Genomic DNA, 19,237 nt, shown 5'->3' with positions numbered 1-19,237 from the left:
TTACTGCTGCCGCTGCTCCCAGTCTGTGGTCGATCTCACGCTCCCTTCTTCCCTTCTTCCCTCACTCATGAACAAGACCCCAATATACTCAAACTCCTCCACCTGGGGCAAAAACTCTCCCCTTACCTGGAGGGGGCATACCATCCTTTTCCGTGAGAGAACCATGGACTCAGACTTTGAGGTTCTGATCCTCATCCCCACCGCTTCACACTTAGCTGCAAACCGTTCCAGTGCATGCTGGAGGCAGCCATGTGACAGTGCCAAAAGGACAACATCATCCACAAAAAGCAGAGACGTCACCTTCCAACTCCCACACAGAATGCCCTCCTGACCTCGACTATGCCTTGATATCCTGTCCATGAAAACCACAAACAGGAGTGGAGACAAGGCACAACCTTGGCGGAGTCCAACACCCACACTGAACAGGCCTGACTTAATGCTGAGTATGCAGACACAGCTTTCGCTCCGTATGTACAAGGACCGAATGACCCGCAGTAGTGGCCCCGGTAACCCATACTCCCAAAGCACCTCCCACAGAATTTCCCGGGGAACACGGTCATTGGCCTTCTCCAAGTCCACAAAACACATGTAGACTGGATTAGCAAATTCCCATGCCCCTTCAATGATCTGTGAGAGGGTAAAAAGCTGGTCCGCTGTTCCATGGCCAGGGCAGAATCCGCATTGTTCCTCTTCAATCTGAGGTTCAACTATTGGCCGGAGCCTCCTCTCCAGCACCCCGACATAGACGTTCCCAGGGAGGCTGAGAAGTGCAATGCCCCGATAGTTAGCACACGCTCTCCGGTCCCCTTTCTTAAAGATATGGACCATCACCCCAGTTTGCCAATCCAAGGGCACTGTCCCCAAGGTCCATGCAGCATTGCAGAGGCGTGTCAACCATGACAACCCTGCAACATCCAGGGCCTTAAGCATTTCCTGGCGGATCTCATCCACCCCCGGTGCTTTGCCACTGTGGAGCTTACCAACTACCTCAGTGACTTCCACCAGGGAAATGGACTCTGACAGCCCAGAAGCCTCAGGCCCTGATTCCTGTAAGGGAGGCATATCACTCAGGTTTAAGATTTCTTCAAAGTGCTCCTTCCACCTCCCGACAATGTCCTCATCAGAGGTCAAAGTTTCTCCACTCCTGCTAAACACAGCCTGAGCGAAACTTCTCCGATCTCTTCTGAGCTGCCGGATGGTTCTCCAGAACCTCTTTGAAGCCGACCAATAGTTGTTTTCCATGGCCTCTCCAAACTCCTCCCATGCCTGGGATTTTGCTTCTGCAACCGCAGCCGCTGCTGCCTTTTTCGCCTGCCGGTACCTGTCTGCTGAGTCAGGAGTCCCCAGAGCCAACCAGGCCCTAAAGGCCTCCTTCTTTAGCTTGACGGCTTCCCTCACCACCGGTGTCCACCAGTGGGTTCTCGGGTTGCCGCCCTGGCTGGCACCAACAAGCTTTTGGCCACAGCGGTGCCTGGCTGCTTCCACAATGGAGGTTTTGAACAGGGTCCATTCAGACTCCATGTCCCCTACCTCCTCCGGGACATGGGAGAAGCTCTCCTGGAAGTGTGAGTTAAAATCATTCCGGACAAGGTCCTCTACAGTCGTTCCCAGCACACCCTCATTAAACGTCTGGGCCTACCGGGTCTGTCCATCAGTTTTCCCCGCCATCTGATTCAACTCACCACCAGATGGTGATCAGTTGACAGCTCAGCACCTCTCTTCACCCAAGTGTCCAGAACATGTGGCCTCAAGTCAGAAGAAACGACTACAAAGTCGATCATTGAACTTTGGCCCAAGGAGCTCTGGTACCAAGTACACTTATGAGCATCCTTGTGTTCGAACATGGTGTTTGTTATGAATAAACCATGACTAGCACAGAAGTCCAATAACATTTCACCATTCGGGTTCAGATCAGGCAGGCCGTTCTTCCCAATCACCCCCCGCCAGATTTCCCAGTCAATGCCAAAGTGAGCATTGAAGTCCCCCAGCAGGACTATGGAGTCTGTAGGTGGGGCCCTGTCCAGAACCCCTCCCACCTTCTCCAAGAAGGCTGAATACTCTGAACTGCTGTTTGGTGCATAAGCACACACAGCAGTCAAAGTTTTCCTCTCTGCAACCCTAAGTTGCATTGAGGCGTCCCTCTCGTCCACCGGGGCAAACTCCAACTGTATGGCAGCCAGCCGGGGGCTTGTGAGTATCCCCACACCTGCCTGGGGCCTCTCACCTCATGCAACTCCTGAGTAGGAGAGGGACCACCCCTTATCGAGGAGTTTGGTTCCAGAGCCAACACTGTGAGTGGAGGTGAGCCCAACTATATCTAGTTGGTATTTCTCAACCTCCCACACCAGTTCCGGCTCCTTCCCCCCAAGTGAGGTGACATTCCACGTACCAAGAACCAGTTTTCGTTGCTAGGGGCTGTGACGCCATGCGCCACCCTGCCCCCTCCCGCTGCCAGGTATACATAGCACTCGACCCCCATGCTGGACCTTGCAGGTGGTGGGCCCACATGGCCCCCCCACGATGCCTTTTCGGGCTGAGCCTGACTGGGCTACATAGGCTGCCCAGCCACCAGGCGCTCGCCTAGGAACACTACCCCAGGCCTAGTTCCAGGGGTAGGTCCCGGTGACCCTATTCCGGACAGGGGAAACGTTCTCGTTTACTTTTTTCATGGAGGTTTTTGGATCATGTTAGTCTGGATCTTCACTCCAGACCTGTTCGCCTTGGGAGACCCTACCAGGAGCATAATGCTCCTGACAACATAGCTCTGGAGATCCCTAGATCACGCAAGCCCTTCCGCCACGCCAAGGCCCCGATCTAGGAAGGATTTTTATAAATTGTTTATATAATAGCCAACAGAGATTACACTTCACTGGCCAAATTTTCTCAAAGGAGTTTCATGTGATGGGTGGTCATTCGGACACATTTAACGTAAGCGCTTCAAAGTTGGGCGGCACTGTGGGGCACAGCCAGTAGTGCTGCTGTCTCACAGTGTTTGGGTGGTGCGAGAGCACATGGGTTTGATCCCTGCTCAGTCTGTGTGGAATTTGCTGGGGGGGTTTCCTCCCACCGTCCAGCGACATGTTCAGGTTCCCCCATAGTGTGTGAGGCATAGAGACAAAGTGTGTGTCACTGATGTATGTATGGATGAGTGACCCATTATAAGTAGTGTATCTAGCAGTGTAAGTCACCTAAGTGAATATAAGGTGTGTTCATTGGAAGTTGCAGAAAAGCGTCTGTTAAATGGGTAAATATACTGTAAAACACACACATTTTCGGAACCGCTTGTCCCACACGGGGTCACGGGGAACCGGAGCCAACCCGGTAACGCAGGGCGTAAGGCCGGAGGGGGAAGGGGACACACCCAGGACGGGACGCCAGTCCGCCGCAAGGCACCCCAAACGGGATTCGAACCCCATACCCACCGGAGAGCAGGACCACGGTCCAACCCACTGTGCCACCACACCCCCTTACTGTAAAACAATAATAGAATAAATAAAAACGTTTTAGGAAAATGCAATGATGCAAATAGTACAATTATTTTTGTGCGTACGTATCTCAGCAATACGAGCACCACCGGTATGGAAGTAGCAACCGCAACGGGACTACTACATACATATAAAAATGTGTGATTGGTGACAAATACATTACGTCAAGATGTACACTGTGTTTCCAGTGCAAATGATTAACCATATTTAGGAGCTGGATGCACACATTAAACGTGTAGTGTCCATTTAACACTAATTATGTTACGGTGGACCGGTCCCCGCTGATGCAAGGGATTGGACTTGAAGCGACGAACGTGCATTTCGTCCTTGCGCTTGTCCGTCGGAGTATATCACGTGCGCGACTCCCGCTGACCCGCAGTAACCCCAGCCTGTCCCCAGTTTGAGCCGCCGAGCCGTCGAACCATCGAGCGAATGGTAGAAAGGGAACTGGATTCCCGTCCAATGAAATGGGAGCATCGGTGGACACGTGACCGGCGTCTTTCGCGTGTCAAAGAGCAGCGTACACTTAAAGTGGAGCAGACGTCGAGGTAAGGCGTTTTAGAGCTGTGTTGTGTTATAGTTACAATTATTTTGTGGGTTTCGTAATACCGTGTCACTAACAGGCAGCTTAACTCTGTAGTTACCTTATCCTTTCGGGTGGGGACAGTCGACGAGTGTGAAACCCAGTGGAGACATGTGTGAAACAAACTGGTTGTTCAAAATTCCTCAAAAAAACATTTTTTACACACGCAAATACCATCATCATGTACAGCCAGAGTGCAAAATAATTTACTAGTATTAATTTGAACTTGCTGTAAGCTTGGAGGACCTGACAGCCACAGCGTTAGCATGTGCTGTAGCTAATGGCTAGCTGCGGAATGCTAGCTGAGAGAGAATGTGAACCCTTCGGAAGCCGGTTCAAACAGTTTGACAGAAGGCTTCTATTGAGAAACTGCTGTGATGATGGACAAGTGAAATGTTGACAGTGACCAGCTTCCAGCTACTGAATCAACAACAGTGAGGAGTTTAACGGCTGTGTGTGTGTTGTCCCAAGCTCGAGCTGTGTGTGTCAAAGGGAAAGTAAAGTTATTGCTTGCTCATGCTTACTCACTTACTGGGTAAATAATAATGAGGTGCTGGTGGAATAGGTGGTGGCTGTGTATTTTACTCTGTGATACAGTTTTAATCATCTTACTATTATTTACCCACTTATACAGCCTGGTTATATACAGTTATCAGTTTAGGGCAAGTACCTTTGCAGGGATAATACAGTGGGAGCAGGATCCGAACCTGGGACTTTCTGACTAGGAGATAGCCCTAACTGGCACGCCACCTACCGGTAAGACATAAAAGCCTCGTCCATTACAACATAGTAAACTGCCTATGGAGAAAAGCATCAGGCAAATAAGTAATAACAGGCTCTGCACCCGTCCAATGGATAAGCGATTAGTGAAAATGGAAGGTAAATGGAATAATCAATATGAGCTTCTTTGCCAACACAAATGATGTTACTTACAAATGTCTTGCTGTACCTATTTTAGTGGCCTCAGGGATACTGAAGCTCACTCACTCATAGTTGATAACCTCTTTTCCAGTGCAGGGTTGGCGTGGACCAGAGCTAATCCTGGAAGCATAGGGTGTTAGGTGGGGTGCACCCTAACAGGATACCAGTCCGTCGCAGGTTGCTCAAAGTGCATATGGTTAATTTTGTGTTATTTGGGTGATATTAACAAAGTAAATCATATAGGCATGTTTTAGTAACAAAACTAGGTAGCAGGTTTGTTTGCAGTGGAAACTTGTGACGCAGGCACCTTTTGTTTCCAGGAGGGCATCATGGATCAGAGGGACTACTCGCCACTCAAACACTTTGTGTTGGCGAAAAAGAAGATTGTAGCGGTTTTCGAGAATCTGCTTGAATATGTCAAGGAGGGCTCTGAGTTTGTGGAACGTACGTATATGATTGCTATTCTACAGAGGTGTGTAGAATTGGTTCTTCATCTCTCTTGGGTGCCTCTATATCTTCTTTTGTTTATGCTTTAGGAACTTGTGAGAATGAAGGCTTTCAGCAGATTGCTTGTAGAAAACAGCAGGAGGAGATGCAGGTGTTCACCAAGAAGCTGGAAGTCATCAAAGAAGTCCTGGCCCGTAGGCATATGAAGGTGGCCTTTTTTGGCAGGTGAGAAGAGAAGGAAAAGCACTTCTTTAGGTCCATTCTTATTTGCTTTTAGCTTTAGAAAAGATCCATATCTATACTTATTTCTTTTAGCACGTGCTTTTTCCCCAAAATACCATCAAATTCAAGATAAACAAAAATGCATTCAGCAGCAGAGCAATTTATATACAGGTGCACTGTTGTAAAAGCACAGCTAATTTGTCTAATATTTAGTGGTACACATCACTCGAGTTGCTGCCTATATAGTTTGTAAACCTCTCTGTGATTGTAGCATTAGTGATCAGTCGGTATAATATTAATCATTTTTAAACTGTACAAATAAGTGTTTTTTTTTTTTTTTTGGGAGGGCCACTTAATATAAACTTTCATTTAAAATATATTCCTAATCACATCCTGCCGCCTAACTCTGCTCTTCTTCTAAAGAAAATTTTAAAGTCCAAAATGTCAATAAAATGAACAAAATAAGGGTCCCTATGTAACATTACATAGAGATCATATCACATTTTAATACACCGAACAGTGCAAACCAGAATGTATAGCTTGCTGAAAATAAGTGTCTGTCCCATCAAAATTATTGCTTTGGTGTGTTCATTTAGTTGACACTTGGGGAAAATTTCTCCCAATTTGTACATCATCAGGTGTACTGGCCTTATGTAACACACTCAGTTCAAGTAACACACTCAGTTCACAATGAACCTTGGTGCAGCAAGTGGTAGGTAACAAACTAGGTTTACCTGAGTCACATGTCTGCAGCTATGTCTCTTTCTCTTAATGTAATGCATAAATTGTACTTTTGCTGAGATGTCCATTGCTTTGGACAAAAGTGTCTGCTAAATGAATAAATGTAATGTAAGTGCCTTACAAGGTTCTTGAACATAGTCTTAGATCTCCAGGATTACCTTTTAATCATGCTGTGATTTATTTTTTAAAAATTGTACAAGGCACTTGTTTGTTTAAAGGTGTTTCTGGTGTTTTGTGGCATGTGCTTAAATTTTCTCTCCAACCCAGAGAGTGGGGGCAGGGGGGGGCGTTGTTTGTGGAAGCATCTTCTGAGTATAGCTGTGGTCTTGTTTAATGTTGTAGCAGTATTTGTCATTAATTGTACTGTAATCTGTCTGAAGTTATGGTGCAAAACCTGGAAATTTGTTGAGTTCTACACAGGATTAACTTTTTTTTTTTTCCACCTTGCAACAAGCATTCATGGTCAAGTAGTGAATAATGTAGATAGAAAGGGATTGCATTTAGCCTTTGTCCAAAGCCACCCAGTCACATGCCCACTTTTTTGATTTACTTTAATTTTTTTTTTTATTTATTGAGGTAACTACAGTCTGTCACTGGGTTTTTTTTCCCCCCTCTTTTGAGGACGAGCAACGGTAAGAGTACTGTGATAAATGCCATGCTGCGGGACCGTGTGCTGCCCAGTGGCATTGGACACACTACCAACTGCTTCCTGAGTGTGGAGGGTACAGATGATGATAAGGCCTACCTTATGACTGAGGGCTCTGAGGAGGAGAAGAGTGTCAAGGTACTGCCTGCCCTGTACACACTAGACTTATAATTTTTTCAACTAGTTGACACTTCTCTTGAAACTAAATTACAATGATGTACCCATTTTTACTAGTTGTACAAGTTACTTTTTTACTATTGCAATTCAGGGTAAATACCTCACTCAAGAGTATTACAGCAAGAATGGGATCCAAACCTGTTTCCTTTGACTCCATGGCAGCTAACTATTATGCCACCTGCTGCCTGCTTATGTTGTAAGATGTTGTAGTTTATATGGTTTTTCACTTGAATGGCATTGTGGTTTATTTGATTGTGAAATTTCATTTTGTTATATATGCAGTTGTATACATATCGACAAAAAATTAACCTGCCTAATGAAAATGGGCAGCATGTCAAGCAGTTGTTTTTAACAATGGTCTTTTTTCAGTCCTCTAAGGTTTTCAGAACGAAATGTAACTAGGTTAGTAAGAGGTAATGACTTTCCTGAACCCCTCTGTGCCATTGCAGACAGTCAACCAGCTGGCTCATGCACTGCATATGGACAAGAGTTTGGATGCCGGCTGTCTGGTGAAGGTGTTCTGGCCAAAAACCAAGTGTGCCCTGCTGAGGGATGACCTGGTTCTCCTAGACAGGTACAGGGTTTAGACACTAAAGAACTGATTCAGAACTGGTCCTGCCAGACATATTCAGAGCATAGAAAATGGGCACCATGCTAGCAGATGTAGTTGGTCTTCTCTGTATAAAAAACTAGCTCCATGTCTCTGATGAGAATATTTAAACTGAACCTTGGTTTTGTAATGAGGAAAAACACAATAGCATTAGAGATCTTCTTTTGATATCCAAAACGGTATTATATACCATGACACAGTACAAAATACTGTTCAATTGTTGTCATATGCTCTCTGTTCTTGTCATTCAAGTTGTTTTTATTGTGTAATTTCATCTTTTTTTTTTGTTAGTTTTTATCATGTGATATCTACAGTAGCATAAAAAATCTTGGGACAGTCAGGATGTTTCATGAAATGACTAGATGCTCTAGGTTGTCTCGTATTTCCAAATGTCTGTATGTGTTTAAGGGCTGTAGTCGATACATAAAGTCTGGCACCAGCTTTATACAAATAGATCTGACATGCTTACGCTGCATTGTTCTCGGAGCTTTAGTAGCCTGAGTAGAACGACTGTGGTTTATTTGACATTGTCCTTACAGCCCGGGAACTGATGTCACAACGCAGCTGGACAGCTGGATCGAGAAGTTCTGTCTGGATGCTGATGTCTTTGTCCTAGTAGCCAACTCCGAGTCCACACTGATGAACACGGTGAGGGGTGGGAGGCTAAGAGTTCCTGCTTTCGGGGGCAGTAGTTTAATCTGTCTGTACAATTAACAATTTAACAGGCTGAGTTTGAGACTAAAAGCTAGAGCTGACAGTTTTTATGAGTAGGCTTAATCTGTATAGATTTTTTTTTTTTAACATTATCATAGTAGATATTTAAAGCCTCTCTGTTTTTGCTTATGAGTTGTTTTTGTGTTTAGTTATAGGTTGGCCTTGCCATATCACTTGTATCATTTTAGTTCCTTGTGTGATAGGTTCTTTCCTTCTAATCAAGCTGCTATAATTAAAACATCTTAGTCACGTGGAGAAGTGGAAGATGGCATTTTCTTTTGGGAATATTTTACAAACTTTTTGTTGCAATAGTCTATTTACAAGGTGCTACTCTTTGTATTCCTTAGGCAAGTTCACAAAATTTCCCTCCAGGAATCACTAAAATATTATCCTATACTAAAGTCCCATTCATTGTCAAAATCAACCTCAGATAACTACCAAAAATATGTTTAAGCATACTCTGTACTTCTGTATTTAATAATTAAGATGATGTACTTATTTATTCTTCTGTTTATGGTAGGAAAAAGCATCCCTATAGGCTGAATTTCTTTGAATGGGTCTAGGGCTGCAGTTCTCTTGAGAACCCTACAAGCTGTGGTTTGATGCCCGGAACAGTCCCAACTCTGTTTATATCAACTGAAGCATGTGTGGCATCTAGAACTCATGATCCATCACAAAGCTCTATGCCCATGTCAGACCTCTTAAAGGGATACATCACACTGGGTTAGACTAGTGAAGCCAAACACTTGGTGTAATAAAACAGCGGATTCTGCAGATTTATTCCCTCCTGTGAAACACACTGAATTGGCTGCTGTGCACTCTGGTTGGAACCACTGAATATATCACAGGTTTCTCTCTCATCCAGCCGGCCATCAAACGCAAACCTATTTAACAAGCCCACTGCCCCTCCCGTGGCATGCTGCAGTTAAAAATGTCATCAGTGTGTATTCCTGTGGGGTAATGGGTTTCTGTGTTTGTGTTTAAAAGGAAAAGCACTTCTTCCACAAAGTGAACAACCGCCTCTCAAAACCAAACATTTTTATCCTGAACAACCGGTGGGATGCATCAGCTGCAGAGCCAGAGTACATGGAAGACGTAAGTATAACCTCAGTATAGAACACTTTTGTACAGGAAGACTCTCTGTCCTTGCATTTATTATGTACAGAATGCTTAATAATTTCTTTTGTAGATTCAGTGATAAAGAGCTTACACTAGCTACCATGAATTGAAATATTTATGGTTACTTTTAATTTTGGCAACTTGTTAATTTCCCCTGCTATACATCTGCTGTGCAATAACACTGCCTGGCCACACAGCCTCAAGGCACCTGCATTGCTTATTGACACAAAGGTTATTTACACACGATTGCTTATTTACAATGATTAATTTGTGATTTCCTTCAAGGTTTTTTTTTTTTTTTTTTTTTAAAATTTATTTATTTTTTTTAAACAGTGGCTAGCAGCCGAAAACAAGTATTCTGGTAGTACAGAAAGGAACAAACCAAAACACACACACACACACACACACACACACACACACACACACACACACACACACACACACATTTTCAGAGCCGCTTGTCCCATACGGGGTCACGGGGGAACCGGAGCCTACCCGGCAACACAGGGCGTAAGGCCGGAGGGGGAGGGAACACACCCAGGACGGGACGCCAGTCCGTCGCAAGGCACCCCAAGTGGGACTCGAACCCCAGACCCACCGGACAGCAGGACTGTGGTCCAACCCACTGCGCCACCGCACCCCCTCAAACCAAAACAGATTTAGAAATGAAATTGAAATGTAGCAGAGCAGCGTAGAGCATGTTAATTGTTTAGATATTGTGGTTTATTTAATACAGTTAATGGGGATTGCAACTTACAAAGAAGTCATTGGAAGAGGACCCAGTCGAAAGTTGAGGGTCACCTGTGAAAATGTTACTGAATGTGCCACAATTCCCATCATTCATAGTGTTGTCTGTGCCCTGCTTACATAAATAAGAAAACTGTGTTGTACATGTTCAGTGAATTGGAAGATAAAGGTCTCTGATTTCCACAGGTACGCAAGCAGCACACGGACCGCTGTGTCAGTTTCCTGGTGGAGGAGCTCAAAGTGGTGGACCGCGAACAGGCACCCAATCACATCTTCTTTGTTTCCGCCAAGGAGGTGCTCAACTCCCGGATGCAGAGGGCCCAGGGCATGCCAGAGACAGGTAGGGTAGTGGACTGCACCAGAGTCAGGATTCACAGCTGTTCTCAGGTTTTTTTATACAGTGTATTCAGAAAGTATTCAGACCCTTTCACTTTTTTCCACATTATTTTATGTGAAAAAGAAAATAGCCATAAAATAAGCGGCTGCAATGGCTTATGAAACTATATACCCTTTTCTCATGCAGTGCTTTCTAAGGTTTTGGGACAAAGGAATACACACAGGCTCAAATCCAAAAGGTTTTTGACCCTTAGTTGTGTCAATATGGCTAATTTCTTGCTAAAGCTAATGTATTTTTTTTTTAAAACGCACTCATACTTCTAAATAATAATACTGATAATATACTTCCTTCTTCGTATCACATAACGCTAAATCAGTCATAACCATTCATTAAGGTAGGACTAATATCTCTCTCTCTCTCTCACACACACACACTATGAAACCGCTTGTCCCATACGGGGTCGTGGGGAGCCGGAGCCTACCCTGGCAACACAGGGCGAAAGGCTGGAGGGGGAGGGGACACACCCAGGACGGGATGCCAGTCCGCCGCAGGGCACCCCAAGCAGGAATCGAACCCCAGACCCACCGGAGAGCAGGACCCGGTCCAACCCACTGTGCCACTGCACCCCCCCAGGACTAATATCATATAGCTTAAATAAGATTTAATAGTTGTTGTTGTTATTATTAGCTGACGCTTCCATCCAGAGTGACATACAATGTTAAATTACTTAGTTATTTACCCATTTGTGCTCTTGGGTAATGTTTACGGAGCAATCGGGTACATGCTCTGATGAAAGGTACTACAGTAGAAGGTGGGATAAGTCATTCTTCAGTAACACTGTATAGTCTGTGTTAGAGAGACAGCTTTACATTTATTCATTCAGTCGATACTTTTCTCCAAAGCAGCTTACAATGTTAAGGTTACAATTATTTACTCATTTTTACAGCTGGGTAATTTTACTGGAGCAATGTAGAGTAAGTACCTTGCTCAAGGGTACTACAGGCAGAGGGAGGAATCAAATCTGCAACTTTTGCATCTAAAGGCAGTAGCTATGTAGCAACTGGGCTACAAACTGTGTCTACTATTTAGTATAGGTTGGTTTTGTTAGAAAAATAACTGTGAAATACCCTTTATTTTGGTAATTTAATTTTAGTTGGCTTTTTTTGTGAATGGACCAACTATTTTTCTTCCCCCAAAATAACTGTAATTCATCCTCCTACAAATGGCAATCTGCTTAACAGGGTGAGTTTAGGTAAAAAAACAAACCCTGGTATGAGAGGACGAGGAGTACAGGGATAATGTAAGGGCCTCGTTTCAGTGGAAGTGGTTAATAGGTGTGTCTTTACCTTGCAGGTGGTGCTTTAGCAGAGGGATTCCAGGACAGACTGAAGGAGTTCCAGAGCTTTGAGAGGACTTTTGAGGCAAGTGTACAGACAAAAACCTGTAAGGTACCTTTTGGCTTAACTCCTTCAGGTAGGAACGAATCATACAACCTCTAAGCAACTTAGGGATGCTGCGAGAGTATGGCTTACTTACTGTAAGCTCCTGGCCTTTAGGGGTTATACATGAACATGATAATGGATGGGTGAATTGTAAACAAGTCAGTCTGGTTGTGCTAAGACCATGCAGTGGTATTGATATTTTGGGTATGTTGTGTAAGGATGGGCGATTCTTAGTAATTACCTTGTCTTCTGCCTTGCTACACTGTCAGCAGTGATTGTCCTGTTCTGTAACGAGTATGTTGTTTTAGTGGTTAATGTGATGTTTTCAAAAATTAAAATGGAACATTTCTACGTAGTATCCTGATGTTTCTCAGTCACACTGGACCCATTAGTGATAGAGCAGTGGTTTTTCTTGAGAGATTCCAACTCATTCTCTGCTTGGCTAATGTGCATCGTCATCACTAACGAGACAAGCGCTTGAAAAGTTTAGTCCTTTAATTTCTGCACTGTTGTGTACTCTGAGATGCTCTCTTCAGCTCGCAGTCTAACCCTGCCGGTGTTTCCTAGTCTCTCCTGGTCCACTGCTACAGCCTGATCGATGTGCAGATTTTTTGTCAACCTCTGTCTTCATTGCTGAAGTCTAGATTTGCTTTGGCGAGGGCATGCTTTTCCCTCAGTACTTATTCTTTTCGTTTAATATTTCTTACTCTTTCATTGCTCCTGTTTCTTGATTGTTTCTTTTCTCCCAGCTGATTTTATTCATGAACAATGAAAGTCACATTTTCGAATTCCTCTTAATTTTTCCTAATTCAAAAACTAATTCAGTACCTGTAACTTCAAATGTAAACATGCATTAGAAGGAAAATAAATCTTTATTTCATGCGAAGATTAGCAATAAGCAACTGGAAAGTTGTATTGCCTTATAAAAAATTTATAAATGCTTGGTCAGTAACACCAAAACAGTACGTGGCAAAATGATTAGAATTTAGCATTATATAACCTTCCAAAATTGATTCTTCATCATTTTGTGTAATAAGTTTTCCTTTTATGATTTGCTTATTAAATAAGCACATTACTGTGAAATGAACGAGAGGTTTAGCATGTTGGGTATGAGGTTGCTGCTGCCTGTTTGTTTGCTTTGTTGATTCAAGTTTTGACTGTTCGGTTTTTGTATTGATTTCTATGTTTAAAAAAAAAAAAAAAAAAATCCTGCTTTGCAGCAGCAGTCCTGTATCTAGTCCCCTTTGCAGCAGCAGTTCTTTATCTAGCACCTCAATCACAGTAATGTGTTGTGGCCTCGCAGGAGTGTATCTCGCAGTCAGCAGTGAAAACAAAGTTTGAGCAGCACACGATCACAGCAAAGCAGATCACTGAAACAGTCAAAGCCATCATGGATTCCATCAATATAGCTTCTGCCGAAAAGAGGTGAGTTGTGCCCCATGCGCTGTGTAGCGTCCAAGATCTTCTGCTGAATGATATGGAGCTCGAATCATTTATGTTTCACATAAAGAGCTTAAACCCGGAAAGAATCTGCTTTCTGGCAGCTGTGTGAGAATGAGCTCTGTCAAATTTTCATTTTGGCAGCATGGTCTGTTATCAGTCTTCTGTATAAAGCAGCTGCAGTCATTATGACAAAGGTTCTGAGTACTATGCTAGCTTAGATTGTGCTTAGTTTACAAAAAACATCAAGGTGCATGTTTCTTGGAGTCTCACAACTACCTTTATATTCACATTAAGAGTCCTTTGCCTAGAGGACAGGGAATACCAGATGGATCGACTTGAATTTGTGCGTGGTCAGCTTAACCTACTGACTGAAGACATCAAGAAGAAGATTAAGGCTGTGACAGAGGAGGTAGAAACTAAGGTAAAGTACAAAGACTACAAATTATTTTTGCTACCGGTAAGTAGTATCCTAGTTAGTTGGCACTGATTTTTGCAATTTGAGATAATTTACAGGTTCTGTGATTACCTTGCAGTGTGGCTTTTTTTCTCTTCAGGTGTCAAACGCCATGGCAGAGGAGATTTGCCGTGTCTCAGTCCTCATCGATGAATTCCATTCAGATTTCCATCCCTCCCCACACGTATTAAAATGCTACAAAACTGTGAGTGACAAATGTTTACTCTGACTTTTTTGCTTTGGAGAAAAGCTTCTGCAAAATACATAAATGTAAATAGGCCCAGCCACTCATCATTCCAGCATTTGTACTGGACTTATTCTTTGAGTTATGGGCTTGCCTCTCATTTGGAATACTTACTTGGTACCTTTAAGATTACATGTGGTGACCACCCCAGATGGCTTCATTCTACAGTACAGATTAGTTCTGCGCTGCTCTTTTTTTGCCTTTCAGACATGGCAGGGTGCTTTAATTTCATACCATAATCATTGTCTTCTTGAGTGGTAGCTCAACAAAGCTCCATATCTTCTAGTAGTTTGGTAAATAACAAGACCTTACCCCAGATTTTCTATTTCTGTCCCGTGCACTTCATGGTATGTTATGCGACATTGTCCACAGGAGCTGCTTGCTCATGTAGAGGAAGGTATGGGGAAGAACCTGTCCTTTCGCTGTTCTAGTGCAGTCAACGTCTCTGTTCAGGCATCCCAGAAAGAGATGATAGGTAAGTAGGTGCAGGTATAATTCAGGTGTTGAGTTGTGTTCTCTGCTTTGCCTTCTGTGTGTACCCCATGCAGGAAGTGGATAACTTGAATAAATGTTGCAAATCTATTCTCAATACTTGTATGATATATTTCTGTAAGTATGGGACTTAAAGGACTTGTCTTTCAAACAGAGAGTCTGCAGCCTCTGCTGCCTTCAGTTGTGCAGAGTGAGCTCCACATGCTCATCCCCTGCAGGAAGTTTGACCTCAGCTATGACCTCAACTGTGCTACCCTCTGCTCTGACTTTCAAGAAAACATTGAGTTTCAGTTTTCCCTCGGTTGGACCGCCCTGGTCAACCGTTTCCTGGGGCCCGTTAATGCCAAGCGGGCTCTGATGTTGGTGGACCAGAACTTTCAGGTACCCTCACCACACTTTTGCCACAAAGTAATTTCTGTGAAGCATTGAGTAGAATGAGGTGTTGTTCCCTGTTCATGGAACCTGTGCAGATTCCTCGGCCGCTAGCGACCACGCCATTGGCCCAGCCGGCACCCTCGGTCCCCCAGCCCCAGGATAAGGTGGCCTCCCAAGAGGAGCTGATGCTGTCGTTGGCTACTGGTCTGGCATCCCTGACGTCCCGGGCCTCCATGAGCATGGTCATTGTGGGAGGAGTGGTAGGTGTCCCCAGAACAGTGCAGGAGTTCTAGCTGTTTTCAATGAAGTGATAACATATTTCCTGACTTTTCCCAAGATATTACCTTTAGGTTGAAAGTTGATATTGAATGCTTTTAAATTAGTGTAAATATATCTCGGCACAGGTTTGGCGTACCGTAGGATGGAGACTCATCGCTCTGTCCATGAGCTGCTATGGGTTGCTCTACCTCTACGAGAAGCTGACATGGACCAACAAGGCGAAAGAGAGAGCTTTTAAGCGGCAGTTTGTGGACTATGCCACAGAGAAGCTCCAGATGATTATCAGCTTCACAAGTGCTAATTGCAGCCATCAAGTCCAGCAGTGAGTGCTGTCACTAAATGAGTTACTGAGAGAGGGGGGCTTTGAAATGTATTAATTTAGCTGAACAGCACCTTGCAGTGATTTATCCATTTATGCAGCTGGGTCATTTTTACTGGAGCTGTTCAGAGTAAGTACCTAGATCAATATACCACAGCATGAGTGAGGATTCCTTCCAGCTGCAAGCTGACGGCTCTCATCTTCATGTTACATGGAAACGTAAGGAGGAAAACATGTTAATTTGGAGGTTGTTTAGCCACCAGTTGAGCAACATAGTAAATCTGTGCTTCTTGTACTTAACATACATTACCATTTGAATGAAAGGATGAAACTGGATCAGTCATAACAGGAATTCTACTTGGCTGAAACAGCATACACATACATACTGTATAGAAAGAAACTGAGATGAATAAGTAGATAAATCACTTTTGTGGTGATTTTAAACAAAGAGCAACGTGCAGTCAGGGAACTAGGCAGTAGCAGTGATCCAAACAAGTGTATCCTCAAGTGTGTATCTGTTTGTTCCATTGGTGGGATCCCTTCTGTAGAGGACCACATGAAAGATAACTGCCATTTGGCTCTGCAGGGAAATGGCCACTACGTTTGCACGCCTGTGTCAGCAGGTGGACCTCACCCAGAAGGAGCTGGAGAGTGAGATCAGCAGGCTGACTGCTGAGATCAAACAGCTAGAGGCTGTTCAGGGCCGTTCCAAGACACTCAGGTCAGCCTAGTTTCTGGCACCAGCAGCGTATTACTTTGTCTTCCCTCATTTCAGGACCAGTTCACTAAAATTAGTAAAATCTCATCTCATTCTCAATTTTTTTTTTCCTGCCCTTTTAAACAGTTAGTTTGTGAAATGAATCTTAGTTTTAATTACTGGTAAGCTGAAGTCCTAAATTCATGATTGTGAGAATTTAATTTATAAACATGGTCTGTATCAGTTTTGTGTTTTAAATGTAGACCTGATAGCATTTGGACTTTACTTTTTCAGACACAAAGCAACTGAGTTGGAGAGACAGCTGCAGAGTTTCACACAGGAGTACCTGCAGCTCCAGCAATGAGATGTGGATGACTGACGCTCACATGTGGCTTCTGTTTTCTCTCAACTTTTTCAGACGGCCATTTGAAAAGGTCCTCTGTTTAAGTATTGATTGGTGACAATGGGGAACGTGAATGCAGCCATAAATACTGCAGAATTTTATACCCTGTACTATGTATTATGGCATTTTTGCATCCATTTTGAAATCTGTGCAATTTAGAAAATACTCTTCCCCCCCACTTTGTCAAGCCTTTATATAATAAGGCATGCCAACTTTTTATCCTGTGAAAAAAGTTGACTAAAGGAAATCTGATAGTTTTGACTAAACTACTTTGTATTTGGTGTTCATTAGTTTCAGTGGCCTATCTAGTCTAAATTTTGTACAATTGTCATTTATACATTTTTTTTTGAAAGAATATGAACTGCAGTTACATCATTCTATTTATGATTTGGGAGAATGCAATAAAATATTTCATTTTGCTTTTTGATGTTTCAGTTTTACTTGCAAGTGTTACTGTTTTATTCTCTATACACCTTTTGCTAGCTGTTTCTCAAAGAAATTTAGTATTCAAGTCATATGCATTAAATTGATGCCTGAAATGAGTGTTAAATCTAGGAAATAAACAGCCTTGGTTAAAAGCTTTTATTGGTTACGATAAAGTAATGGCACTGTATCAGTATTACTGAGCCACTGTACAAATACAAAAAACTTGTGTGAAAAACAAAAGTTATTTCATAGTAAGTGAATTTCACACTACACTACTGTAAAGACCACATTGTAAAATCCCTGGTTTCCCCTGGCTCTTAAAAAAAAGTTGAAATACAGAAAAGCAAAAGGCAGTGCATTGAGCTAAATCAGTGTCAAGATTGGGGCAACTACAGTAAAACTAATCAGGAAGCAGGAGCTGTGACACCAAGACCGCAGGGTCTCTCTCCGTTTTTCCACTCACAACATTTTTCAGTTTCGAGCTAAAGGTTTCCAAAGTAGTGTGATCCTAGAATGCTGCCATCCTCAAAATTTGTGCCCTGTGAAATGTTCACATTAAAGAGGAAACAATTTCAAACTTGAGTGTCTGTCCAAGCTCTTAGTAAATGATCTAGGCACCTGTGCTTTGACTCATACCTTTCCACTGGTTAATACTGTCACAGCTACACAGAAAAATGCAGCAACACTGTTACCCATTTTACATGAAAATTAACCAGGACTTTGTTTCTATAGCTGCTTATTAAATGTCCCTTGAAAGAAAAAGTCAGTTGCTAGGAACTTTGCGCAAGGAAGATTATCTGAAAAGGCATTTTTACCATTACTTTTAACATCGTTTTGTATTCAATACATATTTGTGAAACAACAGCAGTTACCAAGTTTTGAATGTGCTTCAAAGCATTTCACCATTTCATGTACATAGACATTTCAACAGAACTAGGCATGAGGTTATGTTGGCACCTTTTCACATCAGGAACACTTTTCCTACAGTATTTTCATTGTACATTAAATTAACCTCAAGATCTGTATTGGCACTTTAATAGGCAAAGAAGTCCTTTATTATCTAAACAGGTATATATGAAAGTTCATATTGTAATTATGGCACAAGTTTATTCTGAAAATAATCACCATGTAGGTTTCATACTTGTCACAGTAGTTATTTTATACAGTCCTGACCAAGTTCACTGCACATGAGCCACCTAAAGGCTTTCCTTGTAATAAACACTGTACTCTACTGAACATTGAAGATTTCATCTGAAAGGAAATGAATTGACAAAAATGTGCATTAGAATAGGGCAGTTGATTAGTCCAGTGATTATGGCATAATTATTTATCAGTAAAACAAGGAATATTTAGCTAGACTGTAGTATCTCACTGCTCTTAGATCTTAAAACATTGCCTTCAACTTAGAGGACACCTGACAGCATAGTGGCTAGAGCTACTGGCTTTGGCTCTGATAATCGCTGGTTCAAATCCCACTAGCAGCTGTAATTGCTCAGCTACATAAATGAGTAACTGTAAGCCTCTTTGGCAAAAACTGTCAAAAAAAATCTTTTGATATTTCTGTTGGTACTTTGAAAAGGAAGATTACTGGTCATTTTTGGATGCTGACAGTGGTCTAAACCAGTCAAATACATACAAGATGTGCTATAGCTGACTGTACGTCTCCTTTCTGAAATAGCTTGTGTGTTCCATCAGCTGCCATATAATGGTAGAACAGAAGGCCAGCTTGCTTGGTAGTGAGTATTCCAACATCTGGGGCTCTTAATACTCATGGAGAAGCTGTAGGGCACGCTACAGATGGCAGATTGTGAGAACTACACACAGCAGCACAGTGATATTCCTAACTGAACTGGCTGCACTGTTGCCAGTGCTAAACTGAGAACTGAGCCTGTGCCCCGATTTCAATGGCACAGT

At 43.0% G+C, this 19,237-nt stretch overlaps 1 protein-coding gene across 4 annotated transcripts; it reads left to right on the top strand.

Moving 5' to 3' along the window:
- The first annotated feature begins 3,961 nt into the window (after window positions 1–3,961).
- On the top strand, window positions 3,962–17,281 carry LOC108938757 (mitofusin-1-like). Of its 4 annotated transcripts, none has more exons than XM_018759641.2 (18): window positions 3,962–4,033; window positions 4,718–5,433; window positions 5,526–5,661; window positions 7,021–7,183; window positions 7,672–7,796; window positions 8,372–8,480; window positions 9,534–9,641; window positions 10,599–10,752; window positions 12,103–12,170; window positions 13,495–13,616; window positions 13,929–14,055; window positions 14,189–14,293; window positions 14,705–14,807; window positions 14,979–15,205; window positions 15,295–15,459; window positions 15,604–15,800; window positions 16,384–16,518; window positions 16,789–17,281. In XM_018759641.2, exons 2-18 carry the CDS (start codon window positions 5,319–5,321, stop codon window positions 16,856–16,858), a joined length of 2,229 nt encoding a protein of 742 aa, XP_018615157.1. In that variant the 5' UTR covers window positions 3,962–4,033; window positions 4,718–5,318; the 3' UTR covers window positions 16,859–17,281. The 4 variants fall into 4 exon arrangements, with proteins under 4 accessions (XP_018615157.1, XP_018615184.1, XP_018615139.1 ...); XM_018759668.2 differs by having other exon boundaries at window positions 3,972–4,033; window positions 5,310–5,433; XM_018759623.2 differs by having other exon boundaries at window positions 3,972–4,033; window positions 4,703–5,433.
- The last annotated feature ends 1,956 nt before the right edge of the window (window positions 17,282–19,237 follow it).

The sequence above is a fragment of the Scleropages formosus genome, chromosome 2 (assembly GCF_900964775.1).
Source record: "Scleropages formosus chromosome 2, fSclFor1.1, whole genome shotgun sequence".
NCBI lineage: Eukaryota > Metazoa > Chordata > Actinopteri > Osteoglossiformes > Osteoglossidae > Scleropages > Scleropages formosus.
Note: the sequence above shows the minus strand (reverse complement) of the source record. Positions and strands in the feature narration are given on the sequence as shown.

Bases quoted from the DNA above. Each gene is read 5' to 3' on its own strand.
- LOC108938757 (XM_018759641.2), top strand. From the start codon at position 5,319: ATGGATCAGAGGGACTACTCGCCACTCAAACACTTTGTGTTGGCGAAA. The intron at 8,481-9,533 runs GTGAGGGGTGGG...TGTGTTTAAAAG, and splicing joins AGTCCACACTGATGAACACG to GAAAAGCACTTCTTCCACAA. The intron at 16,519-16,788 runs GTCAGCCTAGTT...TTACTTTTTCAG, and splicing joins GGCCGTTCCAAGACACTCAG to ACACAAAGCAACTGAGTTGG.